Source organism: Pundamilia nyererei, unplaced genomic scaffold (genome assembly GCF_000239375.1).
Source record: "Pundamilia nyererei isolate P.nyererei 1_Seehausen unplaced genomic scaffold, PunNye1.0 scaffold01479, whole genome shotgun sequence".
In the NCBI taxonomy this organism is placed as follows: domain Eukaryota; kingdom Metazoa; phylum Chordata; class Actinopteri; order Cichliformes; family Cichlidae; genus Pundamilia; species Pundamilia nyererei.
In genome coordinates this window covers 1-10,930 of record NW_005188880.1, presented here as the reverse complement: position 1 = coordinate 10,930, position 10,930 = coordinate 1, and the positions used below count along the sequence as shown (strand labels likewise).

The following is a 10,930-nucleotide window of genomic DNA, read 5'->3' as shown; positions in this document are numbered from 1 at the left end:
GTGTCACACCCTAATAAATGTGGGTCAGTGGCGATGAAGTCCACTATACCGTTCTCACGGGAGCAATGTTTCCCACCGTTCTAACAGAAGTTTAGGGGAAGACCCGTATCAAACTTTCATAGTTAAGACACACCAACTTGCCCACCTCAGACCAAGCACTCGCAGTTTCAAGTTTTCAGAGGAATCCCCAATTGCCCACACCTGCGCTTATGAAAGAAGCAAAGACCAGCTCCGCCCACCAGGGGCGGTCCCGAGTCTCCAGGTCTCACCTGTCACATTCGCGACACCGTTGACAGATTTTAAAGCTGAATGTGAGGACCGCCCTGACCTTTCTCTGCTGCGACAGGTTATCCGCTCAGGCTGGCCTAAGGTGAAAAGGTCTCTCCCACCTGAGATACAGCCGTATTTCCTGGTGCGACATGAACTTGCTGTGGAATCACCGTTGGTTTTCCGGAGGACACGTCTGGTGGTCCCAAGGTCCCTGCGGGAAAAGGTGATATGTCTCGCACACGAAGGTCACCAGGGCATAGTTCGCACAAAGCAGCGGCTCAGAGAGCTTTACTGGTGGCCATGCATGGATACTCAAGTCCATGCGATTCTGTCATCGTGCTCAGTCTGTCAATTGTGTGACAAAACGGCCAAAACTGCTCCTACTCCCTTACAGCTGGTTCAGTTTCCAGATGGTCCCTTTCAGCATGTGGCCGTTGACATTGTTGGACCTTTTGACCGCGGGTCGCAGGACTGCAGGTTTGCCATCACACTGGTCGATTACTTCAGCAAATGGCCAGAAGTAGCCTTTACTTCATCAGCTACTACAGACACTGTGATTAGGTTCTTGTCTTCAGTTTTTGCACGGGAGGGAAACCCTTGTGAGCTTACCACAGATAATGGACCACAATTCACTTCATCTGCCTTTGCTGATTTCCTGAAGGAAAGGGGCATCAAGCACATCAGAACAAGTGTGTATCACCCTCAAGCGAACGGGTGTGTTGAAAGATTCAACAGAGTGCTGAAGGACTGTGTTCAGGCTGCACAGGTGTCCCGGAAGCTGTGGAAGCCCGCCGTGACAGAGATGCTACAGAATTACCGTGCTACAGCTCATGCAATGACTGGAGCAGCTCCGTTCCAGCTTCTCAGAGGGAGACCCATGAGAACAAAGCTAAATGTCCTGCCGTTTCCCAAAGACACAGGACAGTATGACCAATGCAGGGCCAGAGTCTCTCACCAGCAACGTAAGAGTAAACGCTACACTGATGCAAAGAGGGGGGCACAACCTCCCCAGCTTGTGGTCGGTGACAGGGTGCGGATACGTAAACCTTTCCGAGTGGGGAAGGGAGAGAGAGACAGTTCACTGATCCACTGTCAGTGCAGCAACAGACTGGACTGAGCACCTTCATCTTGAGTGATGGAAAGAGATGGAATGCAGCCCGTCTCTCACTCTGCCGCGCAGAGAATGCTGAGCCGTTGCAGGCTGGTGACGAGGTTGAAAATAACACAAGAGAAACTCCTAAAAGGTGCTAATGTTAAGTTCCATACTGCTAGTTCTGAGGTCCAAGTATAATAGAGGACTGATTTACTGTGATTTATTTGTGAGTTTTGTGACTTAAGGTTGTTAAGTTACTACAGTAACCTTAACGGTACAAGTATTCATTATAAAGGACGATTTAGGCACCATAACAAGATTGTATGTTAAGATCACGGGTATAGTTCAAACACCCAGTAATGTTATAAGTGAAATAGGTATTGAAAATGCTGTCTGGTTGCAAAGTTTACTACTGATAATGTTCTGTGCAAATAGTAATGTTGCCATGCTAAGTAAGTAATACTGAGGTAGTAGAATTCTGTGAGAATGAGGAGAGATGTTGTGTCTACATACACTGCTAAGATGGTGAAGGGTTGCTTACAAGGGGGACTGAATATGAACATATACTCAGTTACCAGTAGGGGGCTCTGTGACTAAGAATGATGGAAGGAGAGAAGAAGTGAAGTGTATGGTGAGATGTAAAATGGCGAGCTACTGCTGAATATATACGTTCCATTACAAACCAAGCCGTCTCCGTTCTTCTGTCGAAACACCACACTGGGCACGCTCAGGAGGAGCTGGTCTGCCGACCTGAGGGACCGGGAAGGTATGTATGGATGAAGAAGCTCAGAGAGGTACACAGGGGCAGCATTGGACAAACATTTAAAAACAAATAAAAGCAGCTTAAAATGGATCCTAAAATGCACGGGCAGCCAATGAAGTGAATATAAAACTGGGGTGATATGCTCGTATCTACGAGTGCCAGTTAAAAGGCGTGAAGCAGCATTCTGGACTAACTGCAGTCGAAAAACAGAAGATCGACTCACCCCAAAATAAAGAGAATTACAGTAATCCAGCCGAACGGTTACAAAAGCGTGGATTACTGTTTCAAATTGCTGTCTCATAAGAAAGTGCTTAATTTTGGCCAGTTGCCTCAGATGAAAGAAACTAGACCTTACAACCAACCCAATCTGGCTTTCAAGCTTAAGCTCAGGATCCATTTTAAAACCCAGATTAACAATCTCTGGTTTACAGAATGATTTCAGGGATTGCAAATCAACACACGGAACAGCAGTGGAGGCAGGTCTGAACACCATTACTTCAGTTTTAGAAACATTAAAACAAAGAAAGTTTAGCGCCAACCACGACTTGACGTCCTCCAGACATGTTTGTAAACGATTTACAGACGACCCATCTTTCTTTTTAAGAGGAACATAAATCTGGCAGTCATCTGCATAACAGTGAAATGAGAGTCTGTGTTTTCTAAAAATTGAGCCCAATGGAAGTAAATAAAGTGAAAACAGGATAGGGCCCAGAATGGAACCCTGTGGTACTCCATGAGACAACGGAGCACGGGAGGACTCACAGTTTCCTAAGCGAACTGAAAAGGTTTGTTTTGTTAAGTAAGACCTGAACCATTTCAGAGCCACACCTGTTATACCGACACACTGCTCCAAACGTGAGATTAAAATTTCATGGTCTACAGTGTCAAATGCAGCAGTTAAATCGAGTAAAATAAGAATGACACTTTCACCAGAATCACATGATAAAAATATATCATTAAAAATTCTTAAAAGTGCTGATTCAGTGCTATGCATTGCTTTAAAACCAGATTGAAAAATCTCCTGAACATTTTGCGCATTCAAGTATGAGATCAGTTGGTCATATACAAGTTTTCCAAGACTTTAGATAAAAAGGGCAGCTTAGATATTGGTCTAAAGTTTATCTAGCCCAGGTTTCTTAAGAAGTGGTTGCACAATTGCATCTTTGAAATTCTTTGAAACCACACCTGAAGTAAGGCTGCTATTTAAAATGGTTAAAATAGTTGGACCTATGGTAGAAAAAACTTCTTTCAGAAAAAGGGGAGGGATAGGATCATAAGGTGAGCCTACAGGCTTTAAATGATCCAACACCTCCTGTAGCTGAGCAAGAGTAACCGACTCAAACTGTTGAAAGACAGCTGAGCAAATTGGAAGATCAGAGGGGTCAGATGTGGGCAAAATAATCTGCGCCCTAGCCGAGGCTACCTTGTTTATAGAGAAGTGCAGAAACATTTCACACATTTACAGCGCTAATGCTTTAACGTGCTAACACGTTGACATTGTGCAGCCCCACGCACAGGGTGATCCGCACTAACTCGCTAACAGAGATTTGCAGCGTTATGCAGTTATGGCATTAACGTCATTTTAACGAGAGTAACGCTGACAGCACTAATATTAAGTAATTCATAATATTCAGAATACGTTACTCTCATTAAGTAACTTAACGGAATACGTTGCAAAATACATTTTGGGCCAAGTATTCTGTAATCTGTAGTGAAATACATTTTAAAAGTAACCTTCCCAACACTGGTTGTAAGGTACAGTAAGTGAGGTTCTTGTGATCTGTCACTATAGTAGGCTACTCGGCTCCCTACAGCTAGTGATGCCATTTCTCCAGCGCCAACTTCACTGTGAGCAGCCTCCGATGAGTCATGTCATAATTATGTTCTGTATGGGCATCTTATGTTTTGTGTTAATTCATATTTTGTATTAGTTCTTAGGGTTTGGTTTTTGTGTTTAGTGTTTTATGAGCCCTACCTGTATCTGTCCTCTGTGCTCTGTTCGTGTCCCTGAGTTTGTGTTGTAAAACGGTCTGTGTGTTTCCTGTTTTACTTTGAAGGTTTGTGTCTTGTCTTGTGAATTAGGTTCAGCTGTGCTCCCCTCCTGTGTGTCATTCCCTTATTACCATGTGTGTATTTATAGTGTGTCTTTGCCTGTGTTCCTTGTCGCATCGTCTGCATTACTCTGTGTTACTCAGTGTTTCTCTGCATCTCTCTGTCCCTCTCTGCCCCTCTCCGCGCTGCTTTCTCCATGTCTTTTCTGTGTACCTTCATGAGTTATGGTTTTGTTATTATTAGCTTTTCCCAGTTTAGGTTTATGTTCAGTTCTGCCCTCGCCATGGTTATTTTTCACTGTAAATAAACTCACTTGCACCTCTGCCGCTGTCTCCTATTTGGATCCTCCTTCTCACCTCCAAACAACTGCTGCCCCAGCTGTGCCACCACCTGGGCATCACACAGAGTGTCTCTCTGATTTCTCAGACTTTTTATCTGATAGTGCTCAGCTCAGATAAAATAATTATTGTTGGCGATTACAACATCCATGCAGATGCTAAAAATGATAGCCTCAACACAGCATTTAATCTGTTATTAGACTTAATTGGCTTTTATCAAAATGTAAAAGAACCCACACACCACCTGATAACATTTACATTAACAATAATTGATTACAAACCAGTGGAGAGTAGATTTCTTCACAGACGATGTCTTTCTGAAAGTGTTGTAACTGAGTTTAAGAAAATAATTTGCATGCTGTTATCATTGTCAATACCCTGTACCAACACAGAGCAGAGCAGCTACCTGAATACTAAAACAGAGGTTGATTATGTTGTTACTGATTTTGCCTCCTCACTACGTATGACACTGGATACTGTAGCTGCTGTCAAGAATGAGCCTCAAATCAGAAGTACCTGACTCCCTGGTATAATTCTCAAAAATGTAGCCTAAAGCAGATAACTAGTAAGCTGGAGAGTAAATGGCGCGTCACAAATTTAGAAGGTCATCATTTAGCCTGCTTGTTGTTTTATAAGAAAGTCCTAGAACATCTTACTATTCGTCACTGATTGAAGAAAATAAGAACAACCCTAGGTTTATCTTTAGCACTGCAGCCAGGCTGAATAAAAGTCATAGCACTGTTGAGCCAACCATCCCCTTAAATTTAACTAATAATGACTTGTCTGTCAAGGTTCTCAGTCATCCAGGTCATGAAGTTGCTTGAAGACGTTTCACCTCTCATGCGAGAAGGTGATAGGGTGGGGTGGGGCCTCACATATGATAGGGTGGGGCTAGGTTTCACAATGAGCTCACCCAAAACCCATTTTCACACCTTGGCTCAGAAATTACTCCTATCCATCTCACAGATGTAACATTATCTACAGCTACTCTTTCTCCAATTGATCTTCCTGAGTTAACTTCAGTAATTACTTCCTCCAAACCATTAACGTGTCTTTTAGCCGCCATTCCTACAAAACTGCTCAAAGAAGTTCTGCCATTAATTATTGCTTCAATCTTAAATAGGATCAACCAATCTCTAATAATCAGCTATGTACCACAGCCTTCAAGGTGGCAGCAGTAAAACCACTGCCTAAAAAGCCATGTTTTGACCCAGTGGTCATAGCTAATTATAGGCCAATCTCCAACTTTCCTTTCATGTCAAAAATTCGGAATCTGATTATTTTTTCAAGTAACGAGTAAAGTAAGGGATTACTATTGAAAAAAAGTAATTAGATACTGTTAATTTCCCATAAGCACGCTGCAATGATGCGTTACTAAACTGTGATTTTGTTTCTGAGAATGTCTCATGATAATGAAGTACGAGCGTGCGACATCCGTGGTAGCAACAGACGTGTGTAGATCAACAATGCATAATAGGGAGTGTGGGGGAGAGTACGACCATGCAGCGTTTAAAGCTTTAGAGTACCAAAAAGTGATTTAAAAAAAACATTGGTGTCCGCTGTACACTCTGCGTGGGAAGAAAACTTCTTTCTACAGCGAAAAATTTCCAACACATCATAGAAAAAATACAGACTAAAAGTGGTGTCAAGCACACAGTTTAGCCGCCCTCCACAGTACAGATGTTCATCGCACACAATAAATCTGATTTCAACAGTTGGCAAACATCTAAATTCCCGTGCAGACAAAAAGGCTGTATATAGGAGTAGCATTGCGAAATGCTCTGCTCTTTGGCCTAAAGCATGTCAATCAACATTAGCCTCTGAACAGGTGGAGGAAGTCAGCTGCAGGAAGCTAATGGTACCCACATCCAAAAGGTGGAATTCCCTTTTGGGGCCATTGCCAGAATCATCACAATTCCCTTGAATTAACTTAATCCCCTGTGTCTAAAAATGAGAATTAAGTGCCTTAACGAAAGGAAGTACAAATTCTTGGAAGAGTACTGCACTGTGATGAAGTCCCTGACAGTAGCTCTGGACATCTTACAAGTGGATGAGTGACCTATGGAGCTTTACTACCAATACTCACAAGCATAATGTCAAAGACACTTGCCCTGAAAGATGACCCTCTCTAGAATAACCAGATGTCATTGTAAAGGTAAGATTGCTTTGAGTGGATTTGTTGAATTTATTAGACCATTCATGGTGGGCGGATGTTACACTTTGTTTTAAGCTGTGTGTGCAATTATAAGACAGAATAAACGAAATATCCACCCCTTGTTAAATATCAGGGATATTGATCATCATTAATCATGAATATTAATCATAATATCAACAGAAGCCTCAACAAAATTTAAATCTCATACAGTATTGAGAGCACAAAAGATGGTTTAGGGCAGTAAAACCTACAAAATAATTACAACAGCTAATTATATAGTAAATTATTGTTATTCTTAGTTGCATCATATATTATGTTACAGGCAATCGAGACTTGTTTTGATGCTGTTCTGGATAGCTAAGAAGGACTTCTCGCAGCCGCCACTTGTCCCAAGTTTAAACTTCCTTGACTGAGAGATGAGTGTTGGAGAGAGCATGTGAAGGAAGAAGGAAAGATGAAGGAACTTCTCACAGCAGAGTGTCATAAAGTTGCTCCTGCAACTGACAATGTTTATGTGTCCCAACGGCCAGCCAGCCCAGCCGAAATTGACTTGTTTGAATTTGAGAACCAGCCCTCAGTGTATGAGCTTGAGATTCTGAATCTGTTCCCAAATCTCAAAAAGATGTACATGCAATACAACACTCCAACTCCATCCAGTGCACCAGTGAAATGGCTGTTGAGTTTAGGTGGATTGGTGCTTTTCTTTCGAAAGGTACAGACTATCTGATAGAAGGTTTGAGAAGTTTCTGCAGATGCGATATAATCACCAAAAGAAAACAATAAAGCATAGGTAATTTTCTGGGTAGCCACAAAATGAGACTGTATCAACAGCCTAAATGTAGCATGCAATAGCATTTTCTGTTTTGTTAATTTGGTAAAGTTTGAGGGCAGCACGGTGGTTAGCACTGTTGCTGCCCAGCAAGAAGGTCCTGAGTTCAATTCTTTCTGTGTGGAATTTGCATGTTCTCCCCGTGTTTGCATGGGTTCTCCTCAGGTACTCAGGCTTCCTCCCACCGTCCAAAGACATGCAGTTTGTGGGGATAGGTTAATTGATTAATCTAAATTGCCCATAGGTGTGAATGGTTGTCTGTCTCTGTGTGTTAGCCCTGCAACGGACTGGAGACTTGTCCAAGGTGTACCCCGCCTCTCGCCCTATGACGGCTGGGATAGGCTCCAGCGCCCCCGCGACCCTGAAAAGGATAAGCGGAAGCGGATGGATGGATGGCTGGATGGATTTCAGTGTTATTTGTAAACTGTTAATGAACAAACAAGAATACAGAGCTCTTTAAAGCCTTGTTTATTTGAAGTATTAAAATTACAGAAACATTTGATTACAGTTATAGCCCCACATGTGACACCTGGATGATTAAGAGAAATTGTATATGAAGTCCCCTAGATTATTTCACAATATTTTACCTGACACATGCGCTGCATACATATAGGTGTTTTGAATAATTGGGAGAAATTGTGTCAAACTGGATTAGTATGACAAATATGTGAATCTTATCACTGGTTGAGAAACTCTGATAGGTGTCTCAGTTTGGACAAGGCTGGTAGTGTGAGTATTTCCTCATGAAAGGCCTGTGGCCTTCAGAAAATAGTGTTTACATTTATTCAAATTACATAAAGGTCATATAACTGCCATGTAACTTCACCCAGACATATGTTTCAAGTTCAATAATATTCACATTTGTCTTATCCCTCATTAAATGCACCATATCCCTTTCTGTTCACAAATGACATCATTATCTGTCCATTTTCTAGCTACCTGCCTATGTAACTCTATTTTATTTTCTATCCTCTATTTGCCTGCCTCTCTGTCCCAATAGTTTGGGAAGATCCTTTATTCTATCATGTCTGCCAAGATGCTGTCATCTTCTTCAACGTCCACTTTGATCTTCTTGCCCACGAGCTGCTGCATATGTTCTGGAGGGATACCCTTTGGCTCACCAACCTTCACTGCAAACATGTCCAGGCTCAGCACTGTTGCTTTAGGGATTTTCACCTTAGCAATGACTGACTTGCCCAACTGGAGTAGAAAAAGAATAGAAATACATAAAAGATGTATTTTAATCCAGCTCATGTACGTTTTGCAAATTTGCACAGTTATGGATGTTCAGTGAACTGAAGAGGGTGGAAGTAAACACAGTTAACAATGACTGGTTTGATAGTGTTATGACATGGTAGAATTTCAAAACTCAAGTCAAATGACTCAAACTGACCTTATCATGGCAGGTCTTCTCGCATGGTAACATTTGCTTGACTGGTGACCCCATTGCTGTTTCCACCAGTCGTATTGCTCGGACCAGTTCTGCCAGCTCAGAGGGCTCCAGGGATGCCTCATGGTCATTTCCCTTCCAGGTCTTATCCAGGGTCACATGGCGTTCCACAACTTTTGCTCCCATCGCCACGGCAGCCACAGTGATGTAGATCCCTTTCTCATGACCAGAATATCCAATTGGAACATCTGGAAATTCCTCCTGGTATTTCTTTTAAAAAAAAAAGGAAAAAGAAAAAAAAAACCTATAGTATTACACAGACTAAGTCTGAGCATATTAAAGTCAAATGTCTTGTATTGCCCAACACAATCACTGGTTTTCATTGACAGGTGTCTTTGCTCCAGAATCAGCACCTACTTTGTGATTGTGTTATATGACACTGTAAAATCTAGGGGCTGGATTTGAAAGTAATTGTTCAGCTAGCTGTTGTGTAACTGCTATGGTTTATAATAATGTGCCATGAAATGCCCGGTGCACTGGCCATTTGTATCCTCTGTATACTACGGCAATGAAGCTTTCATTCGTGATATATGTTAATAATTATGTTCTAAGCATCTGTGAAAAACATTAATGTAGTTTGTCAACATCATCTGTCAACAGTGTTGGGGAGTAATGGAATATATGTACCGGTGTTACATATTTAAAATACAAAATACGAGTAACTGTATTCAGTTACAGTTGCTATTTAAAAAGGTGATATTCAGAATACAGTTACTTTGTTGAAATTAATTGATTACACAGTGGTCTTATACAATCATATGTGAGAAACAATATGATTGTATGTGAGAAACAATGCAAAAGTATTTTCAATTACATTTCATATTGGTTCTGCCTCTTTTGGGAACGTCCATCATGATCCTGAAAGGATGTTTTTCACTGTCTACCAGTCTAACTAAAAAATAAAGTTGAACAATTATGTACCTGTAAGTGTTAACACTGGTTACTAATTGGATCTGTGTGATGTTCTACAAGGGAGTCACGTCTGATACATCCCAGCAATTATAAAATCTGAAGTGGAAAATCAATCCTAAAATGGCAGTGGAAACTAAAGTGTCAAGTTCATAGGGTGGGTATCTTTTTAACATGTAAACTAAATTAGACAAAACAAAGGCAGAACACACAGTCAGAATGAATTACTGTATTAAAAAAATGTAAAAAAGTGGGGAATAGGGGCATATTGATTTTTTCACCATAGTTGACCCAGAAGAGATGATGATGATGTTCATTCGTCTTACCCTGATCACACTGAGGTTGACCTCTTTAGGATCCAGAGGGTAGGCGCTGGTGCACTGCAGGAGAGTAAATTTCTGGTTGTGCTCCTTTACTGTCTTGTAGACACGACGTATGGTTTCCATGGACTGCATCCCAGTGGATACCACCATTGGTCGCCCTGAAATTGATAGAGTTGATATATACATAACCGAACAGACTGAAAAAATGGGATAATAATAATAATAATGGATTGCATTTATATAGCACTTTTCGGGACCCTCAAAGCGCTTTACAATTCCACTACTCATTCACTCTCACATTCACACACTGGCAAAGGCAAGCTACAGTTGTAGCCACAGTGTTTTGTGTTGTTTCACTTTAAATTTGTTTAAAAGGAAAAAGCTGAAAATTTAAATAGTTAAAAGTTGAAATGTGAATAGTTGGTTTTTGTATTATATGATTTATTTGTTACATTTTATGTGGAGTGAATAAATAAAGGTAGATTTACGATGGCCCCTAGAGACAAAGCACATACAAACTTCAAAACACTTAAAAACTCCAAAACAAGTACAAAAGAAAACAGAAGTGTTCCCGAATGCTAGGCACAGTTTTGAGCTTGTGTTACCTATGGCTACACAAGCCAGGAAATACCAATGACCGGATTTGGTGTGTGGTAATAACAGGTAAATGAACGTTTTGCTTTTTTTAATTATTTGAATATATATGAGTGCTTGTGTATAAATACACAAACAATACACATATGCTTTC

The 10,930-nt window shown here is 41.1% G+C and overlaps 1 protein-coding gene across 1 annotated transcript; it reads right to left on the bottom strand.

Annotated features, from left to right (window-relative positions):
- Nucleotides 1-7,953: 7,953 nt before the first annotated feature.
- Nucleotides 7,954-10,340, bottom strand: LOC102211675 (sialic acid synthase-like; the record flags this gene model as incomplete). The annotated part of the gene is made up of 3 exons (XM_005755430.1): nucleotides 7,954-8,700; nucleotides 8,894-9,160; nucleotides 10,186-10,340. Coding segments are annotated over 3 exons (608 nt in total), but the record flags the coding sequence as incomplete, so codon positions are not given.
- Nucleotides 10,341-10,930: the final 590 nt, after the last annotated feature.